At 39.9% G+C, this 19920-nt stretch overlaps 1 protein-coding gene across 2 annotated transcripts in view; it reads right to left on the reverse strand.

The window, feature by feature from the left end:
• Positions 1–19920, reverse strand: part of C2CD3 (C2 calcium-dependent domain containing 3) — a 100790-nt gene that overhangs the window by 39286 nt on the left and 41584 nt on the right. For both annotated transcript variants that reach the window (XM_004683194.2, XM_004683195.2), the window contains exons 17-24: positions 17999–18179; positions 16489–16672; positions 15156–15328; positions 12938–13061; positions 10635–10903; positions 9795–9884; positions 6831–7433; positions 3458–3790 (exon numbers count right to left, since the gene is read on the reverse strand). In XM_004683194.2, coding sequence (XP_004683251.1) covers positions 3458–3790; positions 6831–7433; positions 9795–9884; positions 10635–10903; positions 12938–13061; positions 15156–15328; positions 16489–16672; positions 17999–18179 — 1957 coding nt within the window. The remainder of the gene's footprint in view (positions 1–3457; positions 3791–6830; positions 7434–9794; positions 9885–10634; positions 10904–12937; positions 13062–15155; positions 15329–16488; positions 16673–17998; positions 18180–19920) is intronic.

Consider the following 19920-nt stretch of genomic DNA (forward strand, 5'->3'; position numbering starts at 1 on the left):
AAGTTCCCCTCATTTCTTAGATTCTTTAGACAATCTCATTTCTTGATTTCTAAACAATAAACACTATGCATTAAATTATCTTTTTGGTCTTCAATACTCTTTAATGGGTTGTTAGCTGTTGGGGGATACAAACTATAAATGATTTTCTCTGTAGCCTGTACCTGGCACTGGCCTAGCACTAAGTCTGTGCTACTTGCAGAACTGAATTACCATCCTTGCAATGTAAGCACAGGATTGTCATGTAATAAATATATACCTACCCTCAGCTCAACTCACTGGCAAACATAGTTCAGAGGACTAACTGGCAAACACAGATATGTCCTGTATCTGAGAGGCAGGATGGTAGAGAGGAAAGAGCATGAGTTTTAGATTTAGTCATAGATTCAAATTCTGGCTTTGCAGAATTTACTGGGTAATGCAGGTAATTTTATCTTTTTGAGCTTTCTTTTCTTTACTTGTAAGAAAGAGCATGTAATCTACACGCACCATAGCCCTGTTTGTGGTAAGGATTAAACTCCATAATGAATGTACAAAAATGAATACAGAATTTGGGATAAGATGTTCAATAAGTTTTTGTTACAATACCTTGCCAAGTGATACCAAGTGATATTTAGAACATGTAACTTGTTGTTTAGTTGAAAAGTTACAGTATGTTGCTTTTTGCAAAATGGAGACACCCCCTATAATGAACTATAAACTACAATTTTATATGTTAAATTTTATTTTCAACATAGTAAACACCCCAAATTTTAAAAAATCTGTTTTTTGGTGCTTCCCCTAATTCATTCATCTTCTGATTTGTCTCTGAAAAAAATTCATAAAAAAATTCAGTTACATGTATCAGAATTGGCAAAAATGGGTGCGTTAGTAGGACAGTAAAAAATATAAACTGTTTCCCAATTTTGTGATTCATATGGAATCTCAGTATCTCTAACACAGTAAAGCAATACTGTACTTGAAGAAGACTTTGCCTTGAGATAAAATATTTCAAGGTCCCTGAGACACAAAGGTTATAAAAAGACTAATGATCCTCAGGGATCATTACAGAGGTTTATAATCTGGGAGTAATGTGTATTGATACTGTAGTCAGGGAGAAGTAGCAGTGAAGGATAACTATGGAAAAAAAAAAAGCTACTATGCATATGAATTTGTCCCTGTTGCACAGCACTAAGGATGCGTGACAAAAGCTGAGAGAGGGGGACATTAGGAGTCAAGGGGGAAGCCAAACCAAAAGTGTACATTGAAACCTGCTGACTCACAAAGCTACAGTTGTCACGCTCTAATTAACTAGCATACATCCGGAACTGTTAACCCCACTCCTTCAAAACAGCAAGAGAACAACTTGCTCAAAGTTATACACGCAACTTAGTGCCTAGGAATAGAGGACCAAATATATTCCTACTAGAATGTAAGTTCCACAAGGACACTATTCTTGTGTAGTTTGTTCATGCTATTTATCTCCAGCACCTAGGATAGTGTTTGTACATGCTACATAGTATATAATTTTTTTTTGCTGAGTCAGTGACTAATGAGGTAAGATGTCTACATTTAAATACCTCACATCTAGTGAAAGAGAAAAGAAACATTTCGATACCTTGTGCTATATGCTATAATGAGGCAAAGTGTTACAAAGCAAAGTGGTGGGGGGAGACTGAAGGGGGGCAAGTGTCCTTCATATCAGAAAATTCTCTGGTAAATGGTGATGCTTAAGTTGTGTCTTAAGAGGAGATGGAGTTAGCCAGGCAAAAGTGAAGGACAATAGCAAAGGGAAAACTTTTGGAGAGATTACAAGGCTGAATAAAGGTAGGGCAAGGGACTCCTTCTGTTGTCTGGTGAGGTCTATGGGCCTTTTCCTTTTTTTTTTTTTTATTTATTGGCCCTCCCTGGGGGCGCAGCGGGTTAAAGCACAGCACTGAGAATCTGAAGCCACTTCCGCATGAGTTCGATTCCCGCCTGCCGCCTGCCCCGGAGGAGACCACATGGCGAGCCAGACCTCTCCTGACCCGCCCGCTGCTCCCCTCAGCAGTGTACTTCGTGGATCTGCCTGTTCTGCTCCCCACTCTGTCTCTGGTGAAGCCTCTCACCGCCCCTGAGCCTCCGGCCTGTACCCCAGTTCTGTATGAATAAATAAATAAATCTTTAAAAAAAAAAAGATTTATTTATTTATGCATACAGAACTGGAATATACAAGGCAGAGGTGCAGGGGTGGTGAGAGACTTCACCAGAGACAGAGTGGGGAACACAACAGGCAGATGGACTAAGTACACTGCTGAGGGGAGCAGTGGGTGGGCCAGGAGAGGTCTGCCGCGCCATGTGGATCACCTCCGGGGCCCAGGATTGAACTCACACTGAAGTGGCTACGGTTAGCTTGCAGTGCTACATCCTAACCTGATGCACCACCAGGGAGGGCCCTATGGGCCTTTCTTTTAATAGTGTTTTTTAAAATGCATAATATAAAATACATGGAATAACAAATCAAATTATACCGGCATAATTATCAAACTCAAATTTTGTGATATAGTAATATATGTGATTTATTAATAATAAAATCTAATTGTATGTTTAGTAACTTGCAATTTCAGAGTAATAAGTATAAATGATATTCAAAGCTATCTGCAATAACTACAACATGATATGAAAATACCTGTGACTTCTATTGTTTATAATATTCCAGGTTTTGTTAATATTAATAGGGTCTATTGCCTATATTCACATTTGGAGGAAATGTTAAATTCTAGTTAGAAGTTAATAAAAATCAAGATGTAATATTTCCTGCCCAAGTTCACTAATCTGATTTTCACCTTAGGTCTCTTAGGGGTTTATGAATTCATTGTTAAGGGCCCTTGGCTCTAGACACATAAGAAAGGACTTGATTTGGCAGGAATGGAGAAGGAAGCGATATGGAAGATACAGAACAATTTAATGATGATTTGATGGTGGATAAGGAAAAGAGGTATCTAAATTGACATACATATTCTAGGCTAAGGAATTTATGATACACAAAATTAAGATAACTGACAAAGTCCACTTCAGTTCAGAAAAATTTCACTTGGGAAATATAATAATCATTGATTAGGCCCTCCCTGGTGGTGCAGCGGGTTAAAGCACAGCACTAAGAAGCTAAAGCCACTTCAGCATGAGTTCAGACCCTGCCTGCCCTGTTGGTGATCCACATGGCGCAGCAGACCTCTTCTGATTTGCCTGCTGCTCCCCTCAGCAGTGTACGTTGTCGATCTGCCTGTTCTGCTCCCCACTCTGTCTCTGGTGAATCCTTTCACCACCCTCTGGCCTGTACCCCAGTTCCGTATGCACAAATAAATATTAAAAAAAAAAAAATCAGTGATTGGGATGATTAACAGTTCTTGCAGATCCTGCCATAATTTGAAAGACTTGTGAAGACAGGACTATATCCTGGAGCCAAATACATGCTCCTGGATAAGTGAACAGAGCATCATACCTTTCAAGCTCAAGTGCATGGCTCTTTCTACCAGGATACTGACTGCAAAAGTTCCATCCTCAGCAGGGCCCTCCGGGGCTGGGCAGATTTCTGGTGTGGAGCTGCAGCAGGGGACCTGGGTGGAGGCAGACTTCTGGTGGCCATGTGGAGGAGACAGCAAGCTCTCATCAGTTCTTCTGGGGAGCTGCTCTGACTCACTGTGGCTGCTGCAGTCCATGGAGTCCAGCTCATGAGTGGGCCCCAGATGTGGGGAAAGAGAAGACAGAACCACATGAACTCGCAAGGCAGCTCCTGAGAGATTGGAAGCATTTCGTCCAAATAGGGGATACACACCTGCAAGAGGATGGAGGAGAATAAGGCTGGTGTTGAGGAACTAAGAACAACCTATAATCTTGGAGGATGCTGGTGGTTCTTTTTTTTGGCAGTTCTATAGTTCTCAATACATCAATTCACAAAAGAAACTATGAAGTCAGTAACAGTGTGAGAATGTGTCTCCTCTCCCCCTACCACATACACTACTATTTCTAGTAATGGCAAACACTGAGAACTCTGGTTGGAAGCTAAAGCCAAATGGCTCTCAGGGTAGAGAGAGCTACTGAGGAGGTAGTTTGTGTGTTGCAAGGCAACTAGACTTAAATGACTTGTGAAACCTCTGAAAAGCCCAAGATTTGATTAAATCAGAATGGCCTGTTTTCTAGAAGTCCCACCGGCTCCTTCCTTTTGGACATCAGGAAGCTGATGCTCAACTTAGCCCATCTCACCAGCTAGTACATTCTGGTGGTAGCACTGAAGCCCATTTAGAAGGGAAGTAGGAGGTGGTGGCAGGAGAAGAAAAGAAAGAAAAGGGAAGTAATACCTTTTGAGTGTTTTTCATGTGCCAGTACCTTACACAGGTTAAGTAAACTGCCAAGAAAAATCTTCCAGTAAGTGGCAGATTAAAACCTAGGGAAGTGAATTTAACTGGTTTGCTGGTTATTAAGTGAGATTTTATTTGTAAAGAAGGAGGCATTAATAGTTCTTTTAGAATCTCAAAGGTTACTTCATTACTTATTTCAAATCAGGAAAATGGAATTAATTGATTCACAGATGGTAATGAGATAGAACCTTTACTTTTCCTGTTTTGGAGTAACCTGCTTCGTAATGCAATGTGTAAATTATTATGACTACTACAAGCAGAAAACAAGGTTAAGTTATAGTGAAGAAGATATCCAAAAGCAGCACAGTAAAATCTTTATCCTCAAGAAATTTAACAGTGGTTGATGGCTGATTGGACAGACTGACACTGATTCAACAAACATATCAAATGCTACACACGCCTAGTATAGGGCACTTTTACAAAAGGACGAAAAACAGACTGGTAGGAAGTGGATAAGTATGAGGGAAATGGGCCATCTGACAAATTGAATACCACCTTTGGTATCACTCAATAGAATCAGTGTCTATACTCTTAAATCTATATTCAGTTTCCGAAACCGTCTTTCTTGAGCAGAGTGAAGTTAAAAGCCTGTCTTTATGAATTGTAGTTCTAGTGAGCTTTGTCCACTTCAAGAACTTTTTCTGTAGTCTTTTTCTTGTGATTCTATACCAGGCCAAATAAAATAAGATACATGGCATTTGATGAAGTGATCAATCATACCTGCTCATTATGGAGAGAACCAGAGCATGTGGACAGATCCCACATACATTTAATTCTCCTACATTAGCTTGGACTTTCTGCTCAACAACAGGGTCAGAGCATAAGGCTAATAGGGCCTTCTAGTGTAAGTGTGGAAATAACATTCCAGGAATGTCAAGATAAATAAATACTAGGCTTGTCATCCAGCTAGTCTGTCCATTTCCAATTCATTCTCTGCATCATATTTGCTAAGACTAATTTTTTCTAAAATGCAAAGCTATGTCATTCTCTTCAGAACCCATTACAACAGCTTTCTATAGCACTCAGAACGAAGTCTAAATTCTGCTTAGAGAAGGCCTTAAACATAGTACTCTTGTCCACCTGTCTAGTTTCAACTCTCATAATTTCCCAATCTATGCATTCTAAAAACCCAGCAAAATCAAAGTAGTGCCTAAAATGTATCAGACTATTTCACCCCTCTGTGCCTTACCATAGGCTATTCCTATTTTAGAATACCCTGTTTTCTCCCTTTTCTTGGCTTCTTCCAAAATCCTTTGAAATTTGGGTTAAGTATCACTTCTCCTGAGATGTTGTTCTTGAACCAAACAGATGTTGCATCCCTGTCTCCCACTGTGCAACTGAGAATACCTTTTTCATAGTTCTTACTCTCCATTGTAAGTATTTACTACTCTTACTCTCCCACAGAATAAAAACTCAGGTGGTCAGGGACTATTTCTTACTCATCTCTGAGTTCCTAGGGTCAAGTATGGAACAATGTTTGAAAGAAAAGCACCCAACATATAAAGACACTTGAAAATGTTAACCTTTTTTTTTTCTTCCTGTGAACTATGTGTTAGATATAGATTTTCTTTATGTTTCCAAGATGTGCTGACCAGAGAGAAAGAATTTCCTAGGCTCGTTAGCTGGCATGCTTCTCAGTGTATCTAAAACTAGCTAGCATTCTAATTATTAATAGGCTCACACATGTCCTTAAATTCATTCACTCTTAGTTCACACATATTAACAGTGTTTATAATGTTCTAGGCATTACATCAGGTACAAAATTTGATGAATCTGGATGCACTCCAAATTAAAAAGGTCAGAGCCAGTTTGGTGGTGACACCAACAAGGTATGCTGGTGTTAGAAAATGCCTTTCTTACGGAAATTTCTTGAGAGGTGTCAGATGATTAGGGATTTCAAATGGGATAACTACTATGCTGTGGTGTTGACAGCCCTGGATTCCAGATGACAATAAAGAGAATGTGTATTGCCAGCTACCCTCTTCCAACCACCTACATTATTCATGGTGGCAATGCATTCATCTCTCTGTTTTAGAGGAATTTAAGAGCTTGATATGCTTAGAGATTCTGTAAGTATCTTGTCAAGTAATCTTATAAACCAAAGCAAAACAGGATCTAAGGACCCTTACACATAAAGATTAAAAACTATTTTATAGTTTTTGTCAGGGCAGCTTTCATTCTCAGATACCTCCATCTTTGTCTAATCTTAGTGACAAAACAAGAAACATTACTAAATTATTATTAATTATGCAATGATAGAAAGAACACTTAACAGCTTGTGACTCTGGGTAGTTACATAACCTTCTGAGCCTCAATTTTCATGACTATAAAATGAAATCCTGTGATTATCCATCTTACAGGATTCTGGGAGAAGCAAATGAAATCATGTCTGGGAGGAAGTCTCACATAGAACTTGGCAAAGAGCAAGTTCTCAAACTACTGCTATTCCTCACTTACCACTGACAGTCAGCGTCTTTGCTGACCTCTCCCCAAGTCTGGCCAGGTCCACATAGGCTGAGCCAATCCAGGTGTCCGTCTGGTGTGGCCTTTCCACACTGTCATTGCCAAAAGCCCGCCACACCTGGATCTCTAACCTCTCCTCCCTGAAGTACCAAAGTAGTGATGGGCTTCTAGTGACTTCTGCTCTTTTGGATGCCTTGAAAGTAACCGTGACCTGCTTTTTGTTTGTAAGTTCCTTAGGCTTCCTGAGAGGAGTCCAAAAACCTTCACGATCATACAGCTTGTAGCGGAGATAGCAGTATGTGCTCTTATGAATATGCCTCTGGCCGGCAAGCAACACACAATGGATGGGCAGCCAGAGTCTTGGGGTGGAGATGGTGACAGTGGCTGGGTCCTTTTCATCCATCTTCATAAGATCCTTCAGGTTATTGTCAAAGCTCCAGCCCAATAGCTCTGAGGCTTCCAGCACCCGCTCCCTGTCTCCAGGATGGGTGAAAGAAACAGAAAGTTCAAGACCACCTACAATCTTCTGCATGAGCTCCAAACCATGAGGCAGGGTCCCATCTTCTGGCAAAATGATAGGATACCATCCTGTGATCCCTTAAGGGAGAAAAGAAAGAATCTCAATGATTATCTGAAAAGCAAAAATCTTACCCACTTATTGCTCTAAAGTTACCATCACCCTAGTCCATAGAAAAATATAAAACAGCCACAGGCACTGATGCTTGTTTCATCTGACCTCTGAAAGGAGTGAAATTAGATAGAAGAACAAAAGCCAATAGCTGGAAGACCTGAATTCTCTCCATGGCTTGGTCCCAAATTTATGGTTCAAGCTGGGCGGTCATTAACTTCTCTCAGTTTTGGTTTCCTTGCATGTCTGATGGGAAAATTAATGCTGATTTAGCCTACCTGGCAAAGTTATATAGATCAGATAATAGTTTTGAGAGAGCTTTGAAAAACAGTGCTCTAAACAATGTGAAATAAAATTATGGTGTTATAAGTACAAAAGGTATACAAAAGATAGCATGTCTCCCACCAAGGAAACTTTAAACACATGCCAAACACCAGGCAACAGTAGTAACAACTACTGAGTAATTGCTGAGTACCCACTATGCATCAGAAATTTTGCTCGTGCTCTATATGTATTGTTTTATTTAGTTCTTATACTAACCCTGTAGGTTCTGAGGTTTAAATGGGACAGTAACTCCTATTTTAGGTTTGAAGATGAAAGTTCAGAGGCCTCTGCAAATTATTATGGCTACCCAGTGGTAGAGATGGGATTTGAATCTAAGTCTATCTGGTTCCAAAATGCATAGTTCACCACTTATAAAATTATAACATTTTATCTGAAATCCTTGGATCAGATTTCTGAATTTAGAATTTTTCAGATTTTAGGTCCTTTAATATAATACATAAACTGAACTTAATTTTGACATACTCCAAATTTTCTAAAGGGTTTATTTCCAAGGTGTCAAATTCAATTTATAGAGATAGAAAATCCCAGGTGGTCTCTGATCCCTGACAAACTCTCTAGTGAAATTTAGAAGGAAGGAAACTAAGGCATATATATCCAGCCTTGTCCCAAGACTTCTCACATGTGTATTGTCATTGAATGCAGCAATAATCTTGTGAAGTAGTAAATGTTCATTTTCCTTTTCTTGCCTATCTTCCTCCCTAGGATGGTATATCTGGTTTCCAAAATTCTGGATTTGAGAAATGAAGTAACTTGTTCTAGATCACAACAGTAAGTGGCAGAGTAAGACTTGAGTCCTTTTCATATTTTTCTCTGGCAGTTACACAGCAAATGTTTATTAAAACAACATTCAGGCCCTCCCTGGTGGCGCAGCGGGTTAAAGCACAGCACTAAGAAGCTAAAGCCACTTCCACATGAGTTCGATTCCCGCCTGCCCCGGAGGTGACCACATGGTGTGGCAGACCTCTCCTGACCCGCCCGCTGCTCCCCTCAGCAGTGTACTTTGTAGATCTGCCTGTTCTGCTCCCCACTCTGTCTCTGGTGAAGCCTCTCGCTGCCCCTGAGCCTTTGGCCTGTACCCCAGTTCTGTATGCACAAATAAATAAATCTTAAAAAAAAATTAAAACAAACAAACAAAACCAATGTTCATACAATTCACAAACTTGGGAGCTATATGACAGAATTTTGGAAACCAGATATACAATCCTAGGGAAGAAGATAGGCAAGAGAAGGAAAATGAACATTTACTAAGTGCCTACTGTATCATTTTGTATCTCCTATTTCATGAATTCCTACTTGCAGCCTTGTCAGGGTTAACTTTTTCCAACCACTAGCTAAAAAAGCTGGGCTCAGAGCTAACGGTCACTGTCAAGGTAACCGAGTTAGGAATAAGTAGTATGGGACTAGTATTTCCAGACTGTCTTGGTGGTTTTATCCTTCTTTTGGGTCTTTACCTCATATTCTTATTCTTTCTTCATTGAGAGAGGAGAGTATAATGAAAAAGAATGGATGAACTTGGATTTGATTTCCAGTATTCACTAGCTGTGTAGTTTTTGCAAATCACTCAGTTTCTGTGCGTTTACGTTTTCTCATCTGTCAAATGAAAATAATAAGACCCCGTATCCTCACATAGGTAGGGTACTATGAGATTTAAACAGTTATTAGGAAATATTTTACAAAGTGCTATATAATATAATAGGTATTGCCTACTAATCACTGGTATCATCATCATTTTTCCTGGTATAAGAAGATAGTAAAATGTTTTGAGCTGCTTTGCTTTAACAGAAAACATTGAAATGGCATGAAAAGAGGACTTAGAGTGCTTTGGAGAAAACTTTTAAGGTATCTGAGAGAATTCAGAAGCATGTATAATGGGGGGGTCATGTTTTATTTTGCATATCGTGCATGGACACCATGAATGATGATCTCTTGCAGGGAAGTGAACAGGAAAGGGTAGGATTAGAAAAATGACAATCCAGGATCCTTACCAGATCTCTTCATCAGAAGCTCTTTGGTTGGAATTTTTACAACTCCAAGCAGATACTCTTTCAATGACTGGATACTGGTTATATCACTTGCTGTTAAATAAAGCAGAACAGAAAAATTATTTGGTCCACTGACAAAAGGTTTGTGTTTACAGTATTCACATAACACTTCACTTATACTCAATAAATCTCAGTTTTAGAAGATGCCATTAGAGAGCATCTTTCTGCAAAGTTCAAGTGCCCTCTGAATAGTTTTTAATTACATCATTAGTCATGAATGTATATGTATTTAAATCATTTTATTAAAAAAAAATCAGTGGGCCTCCCTGGTGGCTGGGGGTTAAGTCTCTGTTATCACCCACGTGGCCAGAATTTGATCCCTGGCCAGGGAGCTGACCCACATGGCACAGTAGAACTCTCCTGTCTTGCCTGCTGTTCCCCCCTAGCATCGGATTTCAGCAAATCCGCCTGTTCTGCTCCCACTCTGTCTCTGGTAAATCCTCTCACCCTCTACAGCTCTGGCTTACACCTCAGTTCTACACACAGAGAAAAAGAGGGAAAAAAACCAGGCACACAGAAAAGCTGCAAGAATATTATAATGAACTCCTAGATACCTGTCACCTAGACTCACCCGCTAACATCCAGTCACATTTGCTTTATTCCTCTCTACATTCTCTCACATATACATACATCACACATAAAATAGATTTACTTTTTGCTGTACCCTTTAGAAGTTCAGAGATTATGATCCTTAAACACTTCAATGTGTATCTCCTAGTATCTGTTTCCATTCTAAACAGAGCCCCATTTAATTCTGATTATGATTAGTCATTTGGTGCTCACCTGACTTAGTATCCTCATGATAAACAGCAAAAGTAACCTCTGCAAATTCCAACAGCTCTGCGAGGAAACAGGTCTCCCCACTGCAGTGCTGAGTTACCAAGTTACATGTGAACTCAACGTGATGGGAGAACTCAGGGCAGAAAGAACGGGCCACAGGGCGGGTTCGGCGCTGTTCTCCCTTGGGCAGGAAGGAGAGATGAATGGTGACAAAGGCATTGACCCCAACTGTAGCACTAAACTGTAGAGCCGGTTCCTGCTCAGCCAAAGTCCTGGGGGTGAGAGAGAGAGAAAGGTGGGGATGAGAAGATGTAATATTAGAAATTAGCTTGACTATACAGACACATCTTTACTCCTTCCTATCAATGCTTTTGGCATTGCCAAATGTGTTTTTGTCATAATCTAGAAAAAAACAGTGCATGTTGTGTGGGTGTCGGAGAAGACAACAGTCATCTGCATTGTAGAGTGACATTCCAAGGAATCAACTGTAAATGAATAAGTTTTTATTGTTCATTGCAATGAAGGAGAACCCACATCATGAAGAATTATGGGTCATCTAAGTGAGATGGAATCAGTGAGGATTTATAGCACTGAGCTCAGGTTAACTAACTTTAGGAATGCTCAGTGAAGCAGAACTTTACCTGGATTGTTGTTCTCAATGAATCTTATTAAGGAGGGAAGACTCACCAGAATGGGGATATGCTGGATATTTTTGTGGTTTTCATTATGACCTTATTTTGGTTTGTGCTTAGATAAGATTCTGGAGTAATCTTATTTTTGTCTCATTTGATCATGGTCATAGCAGTCTTGTCTAATGCTGGTGTCCTGTGCAACTGTTTATAGTCCACAGTAAAACACCAAACTAAAAAAAATGTGAAAAATGATGTAAAAATAAACTTTTTAATAAAATGAAAAAAACAAAAAACAAAAAAAAACAAAAAAAAAACCCACCAAACTACCTATGAATGTCGGGTCAGTTCCCAGGTGTTGGGGGCTGCTGTTTTATCAGATATTTCACAATGTAAACATAGACTCTACCCATCTTTAACTAATAACTCATAAAAGAGTAGTCATCTTGTATGTGGGTATAGTATGAGATAGACTCCCTTACCCCAAATCCCTCAAGGTATAAACATTTAGACAAAGAGGCCACCTCTTTTTGTAGGATTCCCTGATAGTCCCAAAGTAGGATTAGGGATTCTTTCTTCTAAGATGCTTACTGTATTTGGTATACATGAACAGAAGTTAGTAATACCAATTTATAAAGATCTGGATTTGAATCCGGAGCCACCATTTATTTAACTGTGTGACTTTGGAAACATTATTCAGCCTCTTCTAAGTTTCAGTTTCCTCCTTGCTAAATTAAGAAAGCATAAAGATACAACAAATAGTAGAAAAGTATGTATATGTGGGTGCTTACTACAATTTCATTTCAAATGAATTAATCTACAATGATGGTTAATAGTCAAATGACTGGGGGCCCTCCCTGGTGACACAACAGGTTAAAGCACAGCACTATGAAGCTAGCCACAGTCACTGCAGCACTAGTTTGATCCCCAACCAGGGAGGTGGCAGACCTTTCCTGACCTGCCTGCTTCTCCCCTTAGCAGTATATTTCAGTCGATCTGCCTGTTCTGCTCCCCACTCTGTCTCCAGTGAATCCTCTCACCGCCCCTGCACCTCTGTCCTAGTACTGCATGCATGCATAAATAAAAATATTTTAAAAAAAAGGAAAAAAAAAAAAAAGGCCAGGGGCTAGAGAGGGGAGATTAGCAGGAGATGATAATGTCATAATGATAACATGGGGTTAGATCATGTGGCACATTATAGCTATTTTAAGGAGTCTTTGAATAAGATGGAAAGTGATTGGTGGGTTTTAAGGAGACACGTGTCAAGTTCTGACTTAACTTTTCATAGGATTACTGGATTTACTGAGGACAGACTGAAGGGGAAAAGTTACAAAAACAGGAGGTGGTCTACAGAGACTGAACGTGAGTATGTAGGAGCTGTAATGACTGATCATGGCATGGTTGGAGGTATAGCATGACTGTGGGAGTAAGTGGCTATGGAGGGGAGAGGATGCAATTTTTGGACAAGGGCAAGGAACTAAGTTGCTAATTATTAAAATACAAAGCCTGCAAGTGATTTACTCACTTATATTCTTACCTGTTTCCTTAAGAGAAAAAGAAAAAAGCAGAGTTGTGGCTAATGAGCTGGAAACAAGAAAATGTTGCCTCTCTGAGTATCCCAGAGTGTGTGGGCCACAATGGAAATGTCTGTGAGTTATTTTTCCAACATGGACTTACTCTGCTGCAGCCTGCAGACCACAGGCTCTGATGATCTGAACTGAGAGAGAGACGGTTCTGGCAGCAAGTACTCCCTCTGCTGTCCTTGCAGTGCGCCTGTACCTTAGGCCCACATCCAGTAAACCTGAAGGAGGAAAACAAGAGGAAAAAAGATAAAGGATGGTTGGAAGAATCTGTTTTACCAAATCCTAAGTCCTGATCAGGAAGTAAGGAAAAGGATAAACATTACAAACCTAATGAACAGTAAGGGAATCTGTTCGTGGTCAGAATCACTTTGCATTATTGTACTTTACATTAATAAAGGTGGAACAGAAGTCACTGTCCTCGCTTTACATCTAAGAAAACTGAATTGCTTCCTAAGATCAGAACTAACTTAACAGGTGGAACTAAACCAAAGATTTTCTAAAATCCCAGTTATTTTTAGAGAATTGAGATGAACTTTAGCCATTCTTCTTTTTTAAACCCTTAAATGGCTTTGGATTTGGTGTGTTAACATACATCTAAGAGGGTGTTATGCTATACTTTTCTATCATACACAGTATAAATACTGTGATCTCAAAAAAATGCATTTAAGTCTGCAAAAAATAAATTTTCTGATTCCTTTTTAGAAGTGCATTTTTTTTTTTAAAAGATTTATTTGTGCATACAGAACTGGGTACAGGCCAGAGGCTCAGGGGTGGCGAGAGGCTTCACCAGAGACAGAGTGGGGAGCAGAACAGGCAGATCGATGAAGTACACTGCTGAGGGGAGCAGCGGGCGGGTCAGGAGAGGTCTGCCACGCCATGTGGTCACCTCCCGGGCAGGCGCGGAAATCGAAATGCGAAAGTGGCTTTAGCTTCTCAGTGCTGTGCTTTAACCCACTGCGCCACCAGGGAGGGCCAGAAGTGCATTTTTTTTTTTTTAAAGATTTATTTATTTGTGCATACAGAACTGGGGTACAGGCCAGAGGCTCAGGGGTGGCGAGAGGCTTCACCAGAGACAGAGTGGGGAGCAGAACAGGCAGATCGATGAAGTACACTGCTGAGGGGAGCAGCGGGCGGGTCAGGAGAGGTCTGCCACGCCATGTGGTCACCTCCCGGGCAGGCGCGGAAATCGAAATGCGAAAGTGGCTTTAGCTTCTCAGTGCTGTGCTTTAACCCGCTGCGCCACCAGGGAGGGCCCCAGAAGTGCATTTTTAAATGTAATTTGCCAGTCATTTAAATGTCTATATAACTCTGGGGTTATACTTTTACTCTTCCATATGTGTACATGCCTCACTCACCCTCCCATGCTCCTCCTCCTCTACAGTGAATTCCAAGTTCATAATACCTGTATTCTGTCAGCCCCACCTTTGTTTATATTGCCTGGGAACAGATTCTCTGAGTATAGCTTCATTATATTTAGCATTATACCCTGAGGACATTATTAAAGGCTTGCTAGAGTCAAAGTTGAAATGAGACAAGCCAATGTTTATATAACCATAGAAGTATGGATTTTCTAAAATTATATGGAAATTAGCAATACATATTTTATGCTTATTTTCTAAGAGAAGGTGGCTCATAATTTTCACCAGATTCTTTAAAAGTTAAGTATTGGCCCTCCCTGGTGGCACAGCAGGTTAAAGCACAGCACTGAGAAGCTAAAGCTACTTCTGCATGAGTTCAATTCCCGCCTGCCCGGGAGTTGACCACAAGGCGTGGCAGACCTTTCCTGACCCGCCTGCTGCTCCCCTCAGCAGTGTACTTCATCGATCTGCCTGTTCTGCTCCCCAATCTGTCTCTGGTGAAGCCTCTCGCCACCCCGAGCCTCTGGCCTGTACCCCAGTTCTGTATGTACAAATAAATAAAATCTTAAAAAAAAAAAGTTAAATGTTAAAAAAAATGTGAAAAATTACTAACTTAGAGGACCTCCCTGATGGTACAAGGGGTTATGTCTCAGCACTATGAAGCTATGGGCAGCCACTGCAGCATGAGATTGATTCCTGGCCAGGGAGCTGACCCACATGGTGCAGGAGACCTCTTCTGTCTCACACGCTGCTCCCCACAGTAGTATATTTCAGTCAATCACCTGTTCTACTCCCCACTCTGTCTCTGGTGAATCCTCTCACCCCACTCTGCACCCCAGCTCTTGTATGCACAAATAGAGTAAACCTTTAAAAAAAAAAAAACTGCTAACTTAGAAAAAGGAGATATTTATGTAAACTGGCTTCAAAAGGAAAGACAAACCAGTCTTCAATTACCTGATGATTGGTTCCTCAGTTCTCTCCTGTTCTCAAGCTTGGGAGTTAAAGGGAGATTAAAGGTCTGTATTCCTGTATCCTCACGGTGCTCCATGGTGACCATGGCACAGATCCTTGATAATGGCAAGGTTCCTTTGGCGACCATCTGGTCTCTCACATCAGGATAATAGTATCTGTAAGCCACAAAAGCACAAGCTATCAGTTTGATGAATTAGGTGGATGAATGATTCAGTCTGTCCCAGGGATCCCCTTTCAGCATCTTGTTATTTTTGTGACTGTTCTATATTTGCAGTATACAGTTCTAGTCATGTCTGGCTGGATTGACTGCTCATTGCATGGAGGAACCCATAAATTATATCCTATGTTCAGCACAAAGCCCAGCTTCCCACAGATTTTATGTTTTAAGTATCTGCATATGGTTTGGAGCTCTGGCAGCTGTCACTTCTGAGAGCATCAACCCACAATAGCAAAGCAGTTCTAAGTCCTAATCTCTTATGGCTTCAGGTTTAAGCCCCTCAAATTTGGAGGGATAATGAATGTCTATTAGAAATTACTCTATTTTCTTCTCATGTCAGAATATCCCATTCTTAGATCACAAAGTGATAAAGCAAACCTCACTTCACTTGACTGTTTTTAGGAAAAGTTTCTAGAAGATGGCTAGATCTCTTTCTTAGTTCTTTTTTTTTTCTTTACATTTACAAGAACAGGTTATTAGAAAAAAGGAAAACAGAGGCACCTGTGTAGTCACAAGCAGGCAGAGAGCTACATTTAGTTCTGTTCTTGATGTTGTTTTTCTCCTTTTACTTTTATATACTCAGTAATTTCTTTCTTAGTCATTTCTTAGGGATGAGGAAGCAAAGGGGGAGATTGAACAAATATCTCATTTCACTCTCTTCCCTAGGAATTTGCCAAAGTCTGAGAAGTGATGCTGGTGGTGGGAAAAACAGATAACAGTTCTAGACTGTGGGGAATCCAGGTAGGAAGCTATCACAGTAATTCAGGCATGAATTCTCACGGTTCGCATCAGAACCTGAACTAAAAGAAGCAGAAAAAAGGTGACTAAATCATTTAAGAGACAAAGTAAAACTGATCAGAACTTCAATTCCACATATGAGTAGTTAAAACTATAAGACAGAACTGCTCCCAAGAGCCTAACAGATTAAGATTTTAATATTAAAATCTGGACAGAAGTTACTATCACGCTCAAATGCAAAAACAGGGTCAAAAGGGCGGTTTAGTTCCCTTAAATTCAATCTAGGCTGGTTAAGGGACGATGCTCTATAATTGTGTGCAGTCTGTTCCTAGGGAAAAGATTGTGTTCTCCACACAGTACCTGCACCAGATTTCAAACTGGACTCCGCCACCAGGTACAAGCCCCTGTGCAGAGAAGGCACTGAGTAGGAGTCTTTGCACTGGAATTTCAGTTGGCAACAGGAGAGAATGATGGTGCTCACTATTAAAGATGGGATCTGGAATACAAAGTGTGGTTGTAGATCTGAAGGGCTTCAGAGTGATTCCTTTGGAAAGAAAAACAATAAAGAATAATCAACATGTTGCTTAGTGTTTCTTAATGTAGTTAAGCAAATGTTTATTCTAGTATTATTCAATTTTATTTCACAAAGCTCTCTTGTGTGGAAAACAAAGCAGGTATTACTACTCCTACTCCCCAGGTGGGACAGGACACCTTGAGTAAGAACTAGGTGGTCACAGACCTGGGCCAGGTCCTCTCTTCTAACTATGTTACTCCTACCAACATTCATTTCCTTAGCAGCTATGGGTCCCTAAGATCCCATGACAATGTAGAGCTTTGTTGGTGGAAAACCCTTACTAATACTTGTTAAGTTCTGGTTTATGTTTGCTATTTTAAGAAATACTGCCTTCTTACTGGATGTGAAGGGGTATACTGTGGTTGTTTTGTTTTTTCTTCCTTAAATGACTAATAATGTTGAGTATCTTTTTATATGTTTACTGACTGACTATTTCTCTTTGGAGAAATGTCTATTGGGATCCTATTATTTAATTGGGTTGTCTTTTTAATAATGATTTATAAAGGTTTTTTTTTTTATATTCTGGAAACAAAACCTTTACTTGAACCCCTCAATCAATACTAGCAGCATTTCTACAGTTATTTGTGGGCATGCTAAGAGGGTAAAAACTGAGTTCATCTCTCATTCCCAGTTGAGCCCCAACAAGAAGAAACACTACTTTCTTATTTTAGTACTCACAGATGACCAGAAGATGAAGTCAGAGGGAGCAGTGTGAGGTAGTGCAAGAAGCTCTGGCTCTAGGCCAGCTGGATGTGTCCTTACTGGACATGGGGAGGGAGGTGGCTCAGTCACTTAACACTCTGAACTTCATTTTCTCTTTTGTAAAATTAAAAAAAAAAAAAATCTACCACTATTAAGTTGTCTTTTGGATTTAAATTATGATCTATGTGAGATATGTCTAGTTACACATATTTTCCTTGGGAGCAATGGTTCAATATTCCCTAACTCGGCACACTCAGCATCTTCACAGAACATCATTATGAGAATCAGCTGAATGTGTCCACATGATGACAGCAGGCATGCAATAAAGTAAAATGGGACCAAATGTAAATAATCTGTGGATCTAAGCCAAAGGGTATACAGCTGTTCTTTGTATAATTTTTGTGATTTTTCCATAAATTTGAAATCATATCAAAACAAAACAGTACAAGAAAAGAAAAACAAAAACTTAGTTATCTCCTGTACTTTCCAGATAAAATTATAAATATTCAGGAATAAAAGATTGACCCAGGAATAAAACACTGTATCCAAAAAATGACCCAAGCAAGAATGACAAGGCCTACTCACCCAACCTACCATTTTCTAGGAACTCAGGTCCTTTGAGCACATTGGATTGTGAGTCTTGAACCGGAAAGTAGTACTGGACATAGCAATCTGCTTCTCCCCAGACTGTTGCCTGAAGTGGGGCCAGTCCTTTAACTTTCTCTACAAAGACCTCAAAGTGGTGTTCCATCAATGCATTTCCTTGGTCCTTTACCTAGTAAATGAAACAGGGACACTGGTGAGCTTCAAAGCTTAGAAAATTCATGCTTTTCTATGAAGTGCTAAGTATAGATGAAGAAATAAGCATAAATAGTTGATTAAAAAAAAAAAAGACACCCTGGCCCTCCCTGGTGGCGCAGCGGGTTAAAGCGCAGCACTGAGAATCTGGAGCCGCTTCCTCATGAGTTCGATTCCCGCCTGTCCTGGAGGTGACCACATGGCGCGGCAGACCTCTCCTGACCCGCCCGCTGCTCCCCTCAGCAGTGTACTTCATTGATCTGCCTGTTCTGCTCCCCACTCTGTCTCTGGTGAAGCCTCTCGCCGCCCCTGAGCCTCTGGCCTGTACCCCAGTTCTGTATGCACAAATAAATAAATCTTAAAAAAAAAAAAAAAAAAGACACCCAAGTTTCAGCAATTGCTCACTGCGATTAGAACAAGCTGAATTTATTCTAGACTGTGACAGGGAGGGTCAGTACTAGGAAATTCATAAATGTAATTCAGTACAATAATGGAACAAAGGGGAAAAAAAGATATTCTTAAGTGCTAAAAAGGCCTTTGACAAAGTTCAAAATTTGTTATTGATTCTAACTATACCACACATTAGCGGTTATTTCCTTAGTAGGGTAACATATTTTAAGGGAACAAGTATTAATTTACTTTTTTTTAAAAAAAAGATTTCTTTATGCATACAGAACTGCGGTACAGGCCAGAGGCACAGGGGTCGGGAAAAGACTCACCAGAGACAGAATGGGGAACAGAACAGGCAGAATGACGAAGTACACTGCTAAGGAGAGCAGCAGGTGAGACAGGAGAGATCTGCTGCACCATGTGGGTCACCTCTAGGGCCAGGGATCAAACTCGTACTGAAGCGGCTGTGGCTTGCTTGCAATGCGCTTTTTAAGCCACTGCACCACCTGGGAGGGCCCTACTTTTTTTACTTTTAATAAAGTTAATAATAACAGACTGCTCATTAATGGTAAGGACTACCAGGGGAGGTAATCAATGTACTGTTACTGATGATACTTCTAGTAATTAAAATAATGTACTTACCTACTATGAACCAAGCACTGCAGTAAGCCTTTCAATGTGTTAGTTTATTTAACATGCATGGCTAGTTAACAATGGAACCATGGTTTAAACTCAGGTAGTCTGACTCCAGAGGCAATGTCATTTACCTTGGTTGTCTACCTCTGTTCTTTATAGTCTTAGCAGACACTAGACAAAAATTATTGGGAATTTTCAATGGGGGAATTCAGGATTAAGGCAAGGGTAAGACATGATTTATACATGTTTAACATTTTAAGAATAAATTTGTAACAGAGATTAGGTCTTTCTAAAACATACTCAGTGCTCAAAAAACTTCCTTAGGGCTAAAGAAACTTGCAATTTGATTCTCTATAAAAGAAATATATAGTAAAAAACAAGGGAGAAAAAAAAACCCTCTGTAAATCACAGTAGTTCCTTAATTTGGTCAAACAGTATTATAGTAATTTAATAATTCAGTTTGTAGATGCTGAACTGGATGAGGGACATGAGTGTAGGAAAACAACTGTAACTGCTTAACCTTTCAAGGGTTTCTTCTTTACTCATACAACATTTTTTAACTTTTAGCATGGATCAGAACACAATCTGAGTCTACACTGCCATGTGAGGGGCATATAGCACCTTAAAAGACTTGGGAATATTTTAAATGACTATTTGTACTTTGTGTCTATATAATTTTTTTCTTAATTTTT

This window comes from Condylura cristata, unplaced genomic scaffold (assembly GCF_000260355.1).
Source record: "Condylura cristata isolate star-nosed mole 26May11 unplaced genomic scaffold, ConCri1.0 scaffold00015, whole genome shotgun sequence".
Taxonomy (NCBI): Eukaryota; Metazoa; Chordata; class Mammalia; order Eulipotyphla; family Talpidae; genus Condylura; species Condylura cristata.